General features: G+C 46.1%; 1 protein-coding gene across 8 annotated transcripts in view; it reads right to left on the bottom strand.

Annotated features, from left to right (window-relative positions):
* Positions 1-14,162, bottom strand: part of tenm2 (teneurin transmembrane protein 2) — a 211,261-nt gene that overhangs the window by 27,479 nt on the left and 169,620 nt on the right. For 5 of the 8 annotated variants that reach the window (XM_040015149.1, XM_040015148.1, XM_040015146.1 and 2 more), the window contains 5 exons: positions 5,671-5,793; positions 4,095-4,321; positions 3,364-3,559; positions 1,770-1,871; positions 1,062-1,256 (listed from right to left, as the gene is read on the bottom strand). In XM_040015149.1, the coding sequence (XP_039871083.1) occupies positions 1,062-1,256; positions 1,770-1,871; positions 3,364-3,559; positions 4,095-4,321; positions 5,671-5,793 (843 nt within the window). The remainder of the gene's footprint in view (positions 1-1,061; positions 1,257-1,769; positions 1,872-3,363; positions 3,560-4,094; positions 4,322-5,670; positions 5,794-14,162) is intronic. The other 3 variants (XM_040015147.1, XM_040015151.1, XM_040015152.1) reach the window with 1 other exon arrangement.

Here is a 14,162-nt window from a genome sequence, read left to right on the forward strand (position 1 = left end):
TACACGGGGAGAATCTGACACTGTCAGTCTGCCAGGTTGACAGGCAGCTCTGAGTCCAAGCAGTGAGTGAAAACCAATTTGACAAATTACCTCCTCCCGGCAATACGCACACCCATCCCACCCACCCACTCGCTCGCCCGCCCCTTCTCAGGCCTCCTCGCATTGCTCTGTCCCGGTCACTCGCATTTTCCTCTCTCTCTTTCTCTCTCATCTTGTCCTCTTCTTTGTGACACCGCTCTCCCCAGCTCCACCTCCTCCCTCTTTTTCCACCACCTCGGGCATGATTGACCCCGGCGCACACGCAGTATTAATAAAAGCAGCCCCCTCGCACACAACCTCGACCCTCCATTTCTGTTTGCCTGGCAGAAATGGCGGATCACAGTTATCGATTTTCATGTCGCTGGCACTTCAGGTAAATTGTTTGAGGGACTCTGCTGTGATGAATATCAGATTTGAGGCTGGAGTAGAAGGGGAAAAATTGGATGAGAGGGAGATCGGGGATCGGCGGAGTGGGAGAGAAAAATGAAGCGCAGAGGAGAGAAAATGCTGACCTTGTTCTCAGGCCCCATGTTTTGACTCTTTCTGCCACTCATCTCTATTCTTCCCTTTGCATCTCCCTCTCTGCCGATCTTCTTCTTCACCCCTGGCGTGCTGCTTTCTCTTTTCCTTCTTCTCAACCTATTCTCTCTTTCTTCATACATATTCACCTCTCACCACCCTGACTCCAGCTCCCTCCTCAGCATCTTTTTATCCCTATATTTTTTCTCCCTTGCTTTCTGATGACTACGATCGCGGCGTGCTGATCCTTCTTAACAAAGATCAATAGAAGCGATTTCAGCCCTTAATAAAATCTGTGATATGTTTGGCTGCGCCATCATACTTCATCTGTATACATGGACGCTCAGTCAGCGTAAGATTATGCCATAATAAGCTGTCTTCACTGGTGTTGGAAGGGGTAAATCTGTGAAGTTTGTTGTGCTTCACCTTACTTTCAAAGCGATCACGCAGAACAGTTTTAAAGAAAAAAAACAATCATGCACCATTACACCTCCTGCGCTCACCCTCTGCACAGTTTGGCCCTTTGTAACCGACGGAGCACACGCAGTTTCCATCAGTGCAGGTGCCGTGGCCGCTGCAAAGAGGGTCTATGCACTGTGTGACAGGGACGTCGCATTCGGGTCCTTTCCAGCCGCTGTAACACACACAGGAGCCCTTGTCGTACTGGCCGTTGCCGCTGCACAGCACCGGGCATGCCGCTGTAGGAACAGAGAAACGGAGAGATTAAACCCTGCGCATAAGAACAAACCAAACAAACAAACAAAGAAAAAAAAAAAACAATTAGCAAGCTTTTTAAAAGATCGCCAAAGCGGCGAAAAGTGCATGTCGCCCACCCACGCAGATCCACATCCCACCGTGCAGGAGGGTTGAATAGAGTGGTTAAAGGGCTGGAGAGCGCCAATGACATGAAGAGTAATTACAGGCAGAGGTAACTAAACTATTCATCAAAGCTGTCTACCCCAGGTGAGCACAGAGCCAGGGAGTCGTTAGCTAGGGGAGCTGCCATTCATCATCAGTCATCTTGTCTCAGCTCCACCTAAGGCCATGCACCATCTTGCTACTCTTAATCCTCTTCTCCTTTTTTTTATGTTTTATTTTTGCACGAAGCTGAAATGTGTCTGCTCATCTAATTAGACAGCGGAAATGACAGATTTTTTTTTCCTTTTCATCCTTGCTCCGACGGAAGAAGCGCATTCGTAAACAGCTAATACCTTTGGAGCAGTCCATGCCATGGAATCCTGGGAAGCAGTGGCACACACCAGAATTACACTCTCCGTTGCCATGGCAATTGCGCGGGCACTCTTGCACTGAATCTGTGAAGAAGATGAAGTGAGACAGAGAGAGGGAGAGGCGAGGGGTGAGACAGTGTGACGGCAAGCATCAAAGCCTTCCATTAAACCATTGGCACAATTCATTCTTTAAGATACTACAAATTGAGTCGAAGCGCTGCCGAGTCTCACAGTCGCACAGACATCAAACGCCCTCCTCCAAGAATCCATGCGTTTCTTTTTTTGTCTGCATTTTTCATAATGTGGCAGGAATGTATTATGAATCAGCCATTTTGACGAGATGGGATCCACCAATGCTCCGCTCATAGAAAATAAGAGTATCCCCCTCCACTCTCCTTCTTTCTCTTCGACCCTTTTCTATCCATGGCTCACTTTCTCACTCCTCACTCATGTCCGGCCCCACTGAGGTCACTAATATTTCATCAATCTGCGGATGTTTGGTGCAGCTAGGCCAGATTTTAGCTGGACTCTGAGCTGCTCCATCTGCCTTCTAACCTACTCACTAGAAATGAGAAACAGTTTGGTGGGAAGGAACGGGGTCGGCGCTAATCATAATCACAAGGAGAACACTTGGACTTTTATCCTCTCTGTTCTATATGCTTCTTCCAACTTCCACTCTTCTTACACAAAGAATGACACAGCCAAGCCTCACTGCTTCTCCTAACACTTCCCCTACTCCATGCACCCCCCCCCTAAATAAAAAAAAACTAAAGCCCCTCGCCTCCCTCTTTACCCTAATGCCACCCTCTCTTTCATTCTCCTCTTCAGCTCCTCCTCCCGTCCTTCACTCCACTTCATCCCATTCTGGCTTTGCCCCTACCATTAGGCCTTTCTTCCAACTCCCCCTCTAACTACTCCACTCTCATTCTGCCCCTGCCGCCTCCGCCTCTCCATCTCGCCACTACTCCAACTGCTGAAAGCTCTACCCCTCCGTTATTGACAGTGAAGGATTCTTTCACTCCGCTTGACTCTTTCCATCCAACCCCGCCTTTTGTCCTTTTGTTCTCCTTTGGCTCGAATGCAACCGAAATTATCTGGTTAGGATCCTAAAATCATTCTGTTTACAGGGCCGTGTGACACTGTGGTCCTCACCCACCTCAAAGATGAAGGTTGTTTAATGTAAGTGTGTGGGTTTTTTTGTTTTTTTTGTCACACTGTTGGACATATTAGCGTGCCCAACTATGTTTTGGCAAACGTACATTTTTAACTCACTGAGCAGTCTTTCCTACTTGACAATGTTACTATGGTTGTGTTGCATTGGCAACATTGTTCACATGCTGCCGGGGAGCATTTTTGCACGTCGTGAATGTGTAAAGTCACAGAGTAACTGATGGGGAATCTATTTGACTAAAATAGCAGCCTTGCTTTGCCGCCAGTGGTAGAGAAAGTTTCTGCGTGCCTCTCTCTAACCAGCTCCTAAAATCCGGTGCCTAATCTCATTTTCACTGCCGTTCTGCTTTTCCCTGCCGCGCTGCCACCTCTCCGCCCACAGCGACAGATGCCGACTCTGTCTCACCCATGACATTCGTGCTGAAGGAAACCGTCTCTCGCTCCCGACCGTCGTTGTAGAAGGCCAGGTGCCAGGCACCGGCGTCCAGGTACTGGACAAACACCGCCTCATTGAGGACCACGGTTTGGATACTCCTCCTCTCCCGTGGAGACTCCACCACGCTCCACTTCTCCTTCCCATCGAGGCGCTCCATATAGTCATACTGCAGAGGAAAACGTGTGAGAGCAAGTTCACTTTTTCAGGCTTCAGAAAATGTGGCATGGTTTTATATGCTTGAGGAATTTGGTAAATAAGATAGCTGGCAAATGACAGTGAAGCATGAGGAAGGGAACACAAAGCTCCTCGCAGGGTTTTCTTTGGGTGTCTGTGTGCATTGCAGGGGAGTGTTTTTACACTTGCCCCGACTGTGCAGTTCCCCCAGCTGAAGTCAGGTCAGGCAGTGAAACAGCTATCTGAATGCAATTATCCCTTCCTACAAATCGAATCCATTGTTAATGGAGTAGCTTCTAATTAATAAGAGGCAGTAAAAGTTACATTACTGTGAAATTTAATTAAGTGTAAATCTTAGTCTAAATTAGTTTTTTCAAACAACTATTACAATGAATCACAAATGAATTTTAAGATGTCCCAAGAAACAAGCCCATTTCTTTCTTTCTTTCTTTTTTAAAAATACATTCTCCACTCAGATGAATATGAAGATTATTCTTTCATTATGATGGTCCTTGTACAGATTTTACCTGCGCATGCGAAGGAGGCAAGCCCTTGCGGATGTACACCCCGAAAAGGGCATCTTTGCCGAGGGAGATGTTGAACTTCAGGAACTGTGGTTGGCTGAGGTGGAGCAGGGACCTCCAAAACACTCCCGGAGGGACTTCTTGGGTCACCCGCCTCCCAACCTCGATGCTGCCTGAGTCTATACTGCTGTTCCGGCCTGCCCATGGACCTGGAGCAAAGGGGAAAGAAACTGCATAATCTGTGATTCCAGACATTGATTGGTACAGTCAATAGTTAATCATCGCACTTTAATGGGAATAACCTGGCACAAACATTGAATGGTATAGAGGACACGCACCATTAGCTGTGCAAACTGTTCAAAGTTTATACTAAAATGAACGCTGTTAGGCGCGATATGCGGGATGCAAAATGACGCCTCTGTATCAAAGCCTGCACGACTGTTGACTCTGTTGTCTGGGCTGAAATGATAGAGGGCTGATAGAACTGCAGAGCACAGATTTCCAAGCAGACAGGCCCGCACACAGAAACATCCTGCAATCAGGTCAGTCATCTAACAGCACAGTGTTGGAGCCCAGAGAGGGAAAAGACAGCAATGTGAGCGCACGTCTGTGCGCAGAATAGCAAAGAAATAAAAGTAACAATGTGGAAAAACAACAGCGGCATCTGGCCCAGACAGTCACACACACAGCAGTCCTCTCATTAATACAGAATACAGACACAGAGCAGCAGCCCACAGATACCTATAGTACACGCTGTGTATGTTGCAGAGCGAGATTGAGCAGGCGAAAGAAGAATAGATGGAAAAAACCGCATGGGGGCCTTTAAAGAGAGGGGGTGAGCGAGGGGAGCTTTACCTCGCTGCTGACTGAAACCCAGCTCAACACAACTCAGCAGAGTGGTTAAACAGCATACACAGACAGCACAGCTACTACTGCGTCATGAATTATAGAAATAATTTATGTGTGCGAGGCTGTCTGGTTGGGAGGGAAAAAAAGAAGCTATTGGGCTGTTTTAGTATTTAACACGGCAGATATAGCATTTATAAGCCATAAAAGATAAGGCTGACATTCTTCTTGTTTGCAACAAGAGATGTGGCAGTCTGTCCTTCAAAACTTTCTGACTTTCCTGCAACGAGTGGTGCATTCAGCCTCAAGCCAGCTAAGCCATAAATATTCACAAATGCATTAAAAATACTAAAGTCACTTCTGTTGATTCATTTTACGCAATTGGCATGCTAATTAGGATGCTGCTTTAGAGAAATACCTCCACAATGGTATAAAAAAATGGTGGAAGCGATTTAAAATAAACTCCAGCGTCCCCTCATCAAAATGAAGGAGCACCGGAGCTCTGTGGCAGAAAGAAACGAGTAGGCTTTGGCTGCACAAACAGCACTTGTTAGGATCTATTTATTGTTGAATTTGTTATGTTCACGAGGTCTGTTGCTAGGGGAAAAACAATGCAGAACATTAGCAGCCTTAACCTTTAAGTTTCTTTTTTCTTTTTTTTCCAAACATGTAAAGTGCCTGCTTCTTCAGGCAAAGATGTGTGGGAGGGGTGCGTGTGTGTTGCAGTTCATACCTCTCCCTCCAGAGGGCAGTGTGGCCACATCGCTGTTGACAGGCAGACCAGCTCCCAGTCCGTTGTTCAACACGGGGCCGTCGGATGGCTTCAGCTGCCACGTCAAACCCAGCAAGTTGATTGCTGCACGCAGAGAGATGAAGAGTGAGGATATAGGGGAGGAAAAGGAGGATGGAAATAAATAAATAAATAAATAAATAAAAAGCCCAAGATGAAGGCTCATCAAGGCGAAGAAATATGAGGCCAGCCCTCTTAAATCTGATCTTTCATTTAGACAGCAAATCCTGTAGCATCAATAGAATCAGCCACCTCTATATTTAAGTCATGAATCAAACGCACGGTCATCAGAGTGGCGGGTTTAGTTAACAGGCACACAAACAGAGGTAAAATCTTACAAATCAGGCAATTAAACCACCTTCCCAAAAAATCCTTCTCTGTTTTGCTTTCTTAACCCCCGACCTCTCGCAGCCATCTTTCACGGGGAAAGCATCTTCAGCTTTTATTTGGAAGCCTTTACACCGTCTCACAGAGAGCAAGTGACAGATTGCTCTCTGAAGAGAATGCTCTATGGCTCTCCTTTCGCTTCTCCTCTTCTTTTGTCCTCTGTTGTGTTATTGTGTGCTGGTGGTATAAGGCTGCTCGAGTGTGTTCGCTCTTCACTTTGTCAGCTCTTTACTCTCCCCACGTCTCTTCCCTCCTTAGCCTGCTGCCAAGCGTCTCCTCCTCCTCCTCCTCCCCATCCAACTCCCCCTCCTCCCCCCCAAAAACACTGAAAGAAAAAAAAGGAAACAGAAAGACCGTACTGCAAAAGTTCAGCGATTTATTTGGTGACAGGTATGTTTTCTGTTTGTTGTAAATGATTTGTTTTGATCTCTTTAATGCCTTCAAAGAATCTTTGTAGTGGGGAGAAAAAAACGGAGATGAATCGCCTGCTCGCGTCTGAATATCGAAGATAACGTTAATGTTAACGGCGGAATGCACCAGCATTTTCCCGCGTATACGTGAACACTGTGATGTGAGCTTTGATGATACACGCAGCACGAATCTGTGATCGAGTCCAATGCATTACGTAGGCGCTATCGCACGCTTCTCAGCGTCGGCCTTATCCCCACCGCAGAAGCCTCACAACACCTGAATCCGAAACCCGGGAATCAATTTCCTTCTTGTCAAATTCTATCTCTGCTTGCCGAGCGTTTGCACACACAGGGGCCGGGAGTGTAAAAGTTGCAGAGGGAAGGGGATGCGCCTTTAGGATTCGCTGCCGGGGCAGACTCATTCTCACCCCCTAAAGTGTCCCGTCGCTCTTTTTCTCTCACCCTGCTTCTTTGTTTCTTCCTTTTTATGCTTCTGCTATTCCCCTCTTTCCTCCCTCCCTCGCTCCTGGTCAAAAGAAAGCGCTGACACCTTTGGCTGCTGCCCGGCCTCCACTGTCAGCTCTTTTTTATTTTTCATGTGTGAGGGTGGTGGTGGGGGCGTGGGGGTATAGAAAACAAGAGATGGATTGGGAGAAGCAAAAAGAGTGCTCCCACCCCTTTCTCTTTCCCCTGCTACACCAACTCTTGCCCTCTCCTCTTTCATTGGGCTGACCTTCATTTCTCTCCTACTTTTCCTTTTAATTCCCCTTTTTTCTTCCTTCGTTTTAGTCTTATCTCTGCCTGTCCCTTCTTGTAGATAATGCAGACATGCATCCACACACACACACACACACACACACACACACACACACACACACACACACACACACACACACAGGTGCGCGCAAAGATTGTATCAGAGGGAGCAGTCGATTGAAAGCTTGCCTATTGAACCATCTGGAGACAGTAAGCAATTGTGAGTCTATTGTGACGGCACTCTCAATCTAGGTCATCCCCAAGAACACACATAGCAGACAGCCCTATAGTTAGCTTACTGTGTGTGTCTCATCATTGTGTCGGTGAGGGTTGGTGCACACTTTTCTCAAATTTGTTTTTCCTGTCTTGTTTTTTTCCCCCTTCTTCATCTTCTTCTTCTGTGGGTGGTTGTGGAAAGCTGACCAATAGATGGCACACTTACTCCTTAGCGACAGAAGCGCAAAAGCCAACAATTTGTCAACAGGATTCTTTTGCAGCAAGACACAGAGCAGGAGAGACGTGCAAAAGAAAGAAAGAAAGAAAGACAAAGAGAGACACTTGTTATCATTTTCTTTACAAGTGCCATCCCTTATTTCAACAACACTTCTAAGTTTGTTAGGGTGTAATTTTAGCTGAAATGTAACTGCTGAAATTGATGTATTTAGCTTTGTGTTGCCATAATTTTAAGCATTTTCTTTTCTGATCATAATTGCCATAATTACTGTTTTCAAACTGGATTGGAAGGCTTTATTAAATACCATGCCAATAAAGCCTATCTGAATCAGATCCGACTGACAGACTTGGGAAGAACAAGAGCGATAGTCAGACTTGGGCTGTTTTTTCTTTTTAATCTCCGTCTTCTCACTCATGTTCAATTTGACAGACACACACACTGCATATACGCACACATAGAAAAGATCACAGAGAAGCAGGTTTAACAAGCAAACGAGTCAGATTAAAAATAGATCAGTTGCTCCGTGAGGTTTTTATGTAATCTCGATGCATAATTCAGACAGGCAAAGTGCTTGCCAGTATCATCTGCAAAGAACAGCGTCTGAAGAAAACAAAACGTGATCCTGTGATGACAAAAAAAAAAAAAAAAAAAAAAGGACGGAGGATGATGGACGGAGAAACAAGAGAGATGAAAAGGGAGAGGTGGTGGCCGGGCTCGGAGAGGGGGCAGCGGTCAGGAGCTCTTAGAGAAATTGTGCCAAACCTCAGCACGGAGGAGGAGAGGCATGGGGGGAACAGAGAGAATACTGGAGGACAGCGAGAACTGAGAGAATATTAAAGAACACATGAAATCCCCTGAGGAAATATAAAAAAGAGGAGCAGAGAAACAGGCTACAGATGATGTTGCAGAAAAAAAAGGGAGGAAAAGATGAATAAAGGCCCCCACGGATAAAGTGAGGAAGGGGGAAGAAGATGGCAAGTGAGGAGAAGAAAAGATTTAAGGGATAAGTGGCCCTGTATTCATTGACTGGTTGGGTTAAAAAAAAAAAAGGATGGTGGTGATTCATCCTTTGACAGTAAGTGGTTCACAACACGGGCAATCAGGCAGAAATACAACGCACATGCGCATGTTTTGGGAAATATTTATATATCTCAGAGTTAAAGGGTGTAAATGGATTTCTGGATGAGAGAAGGAAAGAGAAGGAAAATAAAGAGCGAGGCAGAGATGGAGAAAGGTGACTTTGCAGCGAGTGTCCCCTGACTGGAAAATATTGTATCATCATCATTCTGTTCTCTGGAACATGTTCCAAATGTTCAAATCCTCTCCCCACCCCTCTTTCTCTCTCTATGCTCTTATGTCTCTCACCCTTTTCTGTCTCAACTCAACCTTATCATTGCCTGCTTAAAAGCCAGTGTATCCCCGCTGAACCATTTGCGATGCTCCTAATTGCTCAGAAGCCGGAGAACGGCCTCTCGCATGTTGTCGCATGTTGTCGCATGTTGTCGCATGTTGTCGCATGCAATCGCACGCAACGCAACCAAAATTGCACAAAGAACACAAGCCCTGGTCGGTGGCAACACTTTTTTTTCTCCCCCCATTTTGCCTTCTCCCCTGGCCATCCCGATAAATGCATATTAACCGTTCTAATTCACCACTAAATTAACAACTCTGACCTTAATTAGGGCAGTAATTGTAGACCACCCCCCCCCCCCCCAACTCACCCCACCATCCTTAGTCTGCCTTTTAATTGGTTTAGGAACCCTTTTCCCAGCCTTTCTACCTCCCCTGCTTTCCCTACCTTGCACACTCCCAAAACATACATGCAAAAAAAGGAGCCACCTGAGAAAAAAAAGAGGCGTCTGTACCTCTGCGGCACAGAGGTGCAGTGCTGCTAATATTGAAGAGACTGAGGAAAAGAGCAGCATGCCGCCTCAGGTTCTCAATATTCAGGCCATTTGGGACGTTTTCTCAGAATTTACCACACAGTATCCACTTATGTAATCTATAAATAAAGCAGCCTTCTCTCTTGGCTAAGTTTTGAAGGCGCTGCTTGCTGAGATCATTTAGAGCCTCAGACAGAGGAACGGGGGCGGCGGTTGGCTGCTGCCCTTGGGGGTCATATACACTGAGAGACACAATTTGTCTGCTTCTGAGTGTGTATCTGCGTATGCATGCTGAAAATTGCATGGTATTAACAACAAGCGCGCACGCACGCTGCAACCCCCGACGGGACCTTCTCACCCAGCTGATGCAACTGAACTGTAATTGACTGCAACACAAAAGGTTATGCGAGTTGCTGGCAGCTCCTACCTGCACGGCTGTGTCTAGCCGAGAGAAACAGCAACTCACTCAATCACACAGCTGAAAATGGTTTCTTTATTGGCACCGAAATATTGAGACGGCCCGGCGCAGACGTAGCCGCCCGGCGCGCGTGTGGGTGCGCGTGTGCGTGCACGTGTGTGATTGGTTAAATGAAAAGAGATGTGAATCTGAGTGATGTCCTCCTTTCTGAATCCTCATTTCCTCTTCAGATATCTCTACCCTGACCCCCCCGCCGCTTTACTCCCCCCAGCAACATCAACCCACTCTGCCTCGTCTCATCCCTCCCTTCCTACCTCGCTCCTTTCCCTCTCATCGATCTGTATTAGAAACAGGATATGAGGAACTATGCTATCTTATCACAGATCAGAGAGTGGGAGAGAATGAGTGAGGACGAAAGACAGAGAAAAGAGTTCGCTGTGGAGGCCAAGAGACGGAGAAACCGAAAGAAAATGAGAGACGGAGCGAGAGGATAAAAAAAAGGGAGGACAGCAATTTCTTTTCGCTTTGCCTTCATCCATCTCCTGTTTCCAACACAGTACCAGTGAAGCACCATAGGCCTAATTGGACTAACGATTGAGGCCCCGATAAGACCCGCACTAATGAATAAATGAATGAGGAAATAAATGAATGAAATGAGCTCGTGCACACTAATGCACGAGACGGTATGAACATCGCTCAGCAGTGACATCACTGAGGATGCAAATCCTCGGTTTATGCACACATGGGTATTATTTCCTTCAAAGCATGTACTGAAGCTCAAGTCAAAGGAAGAACATCGATGTCACCACTTAAACAACTCCTGCTCCCTGCTTTGCATTACCTTTACCAGTGCATTGACCCATGTATCCCTCTGGTGCAGATGGTATAGCACCTTGTGCCTGGTCCTGGCCATGCCCTGCCCATTTTCTGGACTGGCAACGTGTGGTAAGATCCTAACCTTTATCAGTCCGACAGGCCCTGCTGCTGCGGACACACGCTCCACGTCTGATCCTTATGCCCAGGTTCCTGCATTCACCATATGCCCAATTGCAACTTCACCTCCGCACACACACACATTAAATGCACACACGGACGCCTACGCTGGCATGAGTGACACATCCTGACCTCTAGCTGTTCCACCTCAGTTCAGCAGAAGGGAAGCCACATGCAATGTGAGAGGGGACTTTGGGGTCAAGGAGGTGCGTTTGGAAAGCAGCCACATTGCGAGACCTGCATGGCCAACACAACTATCCACTTGACTGTCTTGACTTGCTTTTATACTTACTCATAAAAGAAGCAGTCTTATTCAAATAAATACAAACTTTGGCATATAACTACTTGGGAAAACAAGCATGCACTATAGAAGTTGTTCTTGCGTAAAGGACGATCAAGTTAGGAAAAAATTGCTCCTTTTCTTGTATGCTTTTACGATTTTTGCTTATTTTTAATATGACATAATGAATACTTTTTAAAACATCAATCATTTAGCCTGTTAAGAGTAGACTTTTGTATATCATGTATATCAAAAAGTGTAATTAGGTACTTTTTTTGAATCTTTTTTTTCTTTCTCAGAAGAGTAGCACAGTAGTACCTCCCATCCACACAAGGCTGGGAGCTTAAAATTAATATAAAGGCTCTAAAGATGATTGATAAGGAAAGGGACGAAGAACTAATGTTGTATTTCTAGTCCAGAAACTGTTCAATTGGCAGAACAGTAAAATCATTAACATGTGATTATGTAAGGGAGCAGTGATATGAATGCACTGTAGTGAGACACTTGTAATCGGGAAGAATGGGCAGTAAGCGATTGTGATCACTCTGGAACAGGAAGACAGCGGTGATGGATGGAAAGTGGTCGGCTTGGAGGCATGAAGGTCACGCTCGATGACAGTGCCACTGTGTGTGTGTGTGTGTGTGTGGAGTGTGGTTCTGTTGAATCAACAGACAGGGGAGCTGAGAGTAAGACTAAAAATACATCGTGTGTGTGCGCGCGCCTGTGCGTGCGTATGTGCGCTCTTACTCATTAGTGGTGACAATACCATGTGGATTATGCCACGTCGCCTGACAAATTCCGCAGATGCACACGCGCACACATCGGCGCCAAACACCCCTGCAAAGGTGACACAAGCGCCCGCTAGCAAGTTTACTCATTGCAGTCAAGGGCACACCTGTGCATGTGTGTATGAAAACAGTCCACCTGGGCGCAAGCAGTTTGACACGACCTCGATTTCTCATCCATCAAGCCAGGCTCTCCTCTCATTCCTCACTACAGCGCATTTCTATCTGTTTTACCCCCCTTGCTGGATATGTTTTTGCTCTCAGAGGTTTACATCCCTGTTCTCTTTTTTTAATCCTCTCTAACTTCTCTTTTTCGTCACCCCTTGTCCTTCACAGCCTCTCTCTGTCCTCTGTCACACTCCCTCTGTTCTCTGCTCGCTGTGATCAATTAGGAGACATTAGTCCCGCAGATATTCCAGGTGACAGAGCCCTCAGGAGGCCACGCTCTCCTTCATCTCTCCCCCTTCTGCCTCCCTTCAGTTTCTTCTCTCCACACCTGGTTGTCTTGTCACTCCTCCTCCTCATCTCCTCGACTTTCCTCAGCAGCACAAACAACCTCACCCGCGCCCCCCCATCAACCAATCTCACACCTTACAGTGCTGACAGTGACATATCAGCCCTCCTCTCCTCTGTCTCTCCACTGATCTATCCCTCCTTTTTCTTTCCCCTTTATGTTCCCCTCTGCCCCCTGTGCACCAACTCCATTCCACCCCGTTCCTTTTTTTTCTTCTTCTCTCACCCCTCTCTATCTCGTTCTCTCCAGGTTGCCATTCACAATGATGGACCTGTCTTCTCTCCTGTATGCCAACCGCTCACCTGTATCCTAGCAACCACCTCTCCTTTGGCTCAGGTGCTCCATGCGGAGCAAGCAAACAAGACGCCGGGGGAATGAAGAACAAGCACTCTCGTTTATCCTCCTCCCTCCATCCGTTCAGTCATTCCTTCACACATAAAGAGGAGGCCATACTCCGCTGGAGTTTGAAGAGAGAAAAAAAAAAAAAACGCTTTCTGTCCTCCCTTACAAATAAACTCCCTCGAACTCACACAGACATAAATAACGACTCGCAGCTCCAAACGCTTTTTTCATGCTACGTGTGTATGTTTATCTCATCCCCAAGGCTTCATTCTAACAGTAGGACACAGTAAATAAGCTTCACAGAGATACAGCGAGTCAGCTGTGCTCCTGAAACATGCAAAGTCATGTTTTTTCTGAAGCTGTCGTCCTCAATTGGCACACACATGTGCGCGCCTGAGTTTCTGGAAGATTGTCAAGCAATTTTTTTCTTCTTAATATTCATGTGAAGTCTGAATAAAGAAAAAAGAAGGAAAGGCAAATCATTTGAAGGCCAGCACACTCTCAGACACACACGGAGAAGTTAGGAGTTCTCACACACACACACGCCAACCAGCACAAAAAATGAAAAAGTGCTGTTCAGGCACATGTGTCTTGGTGTAATTTATGAGTGGGCTCCTGGGCGGACGCCTCAGAGGGGTCCTCTTCACGCTGCATGGCTCTGGGTGCTCTGCACAATCCCCACAGTGAGCGCTGGGCCCCACGCACACATAACACACAAACAAGGTAGTACAAAATCCCCCTTATGAGTAGTGAACTCGCTGCACGATTAACGCTACAAAAAGCATGGTAAACACAAGGGTTTCAGGCTTGGCAGCACTGCTACAGCTTTGTTCAGCGTAGAAAAAACACCGGAGCAAAAACATTTCCTTACAACAGCTGAAAAGGGGCCACAGTTAGCAATAGTAATAATAACAATAAAGTATCATTTCAGCTTTGTTTCAGCTTACTGAATTATAGCCAGTTGGACAATTAAGTTTGGTGGTGAAGCATACACACACACACACACACTATTTGGCATATAATAAAACTAAACTGAAAAATATACAGAAAGTGGGGCTTAGAGGGAAAAATATTACACTCTATTTCCCCTTAATCATGCAATTCCATTAAAAATGCAATATTATACAGTATACTGACAGGGTATCTGGATAGCTTGCTCTTTTGTGCTGTAAATACACCAATAATAAAAAAGAAAAATCTTTTATAATATAGC

Source organism: Simochromis diagramma, unplaced genomic scaffold (assembly GCF_900408965.1).
Source record: "Simochromis diagramma unplaced genomic scaffold, fSimDia1.1 OVJJ01000685.1, whole genome shotgun sequence".
NCBI classification, from domain to species: domain Eukaryota; kingdom Metazoa; phylum Chordata; class Actinopteri; order Cichliformes; family Cichlidae; genus Simochromis; species Simochromis diagramma.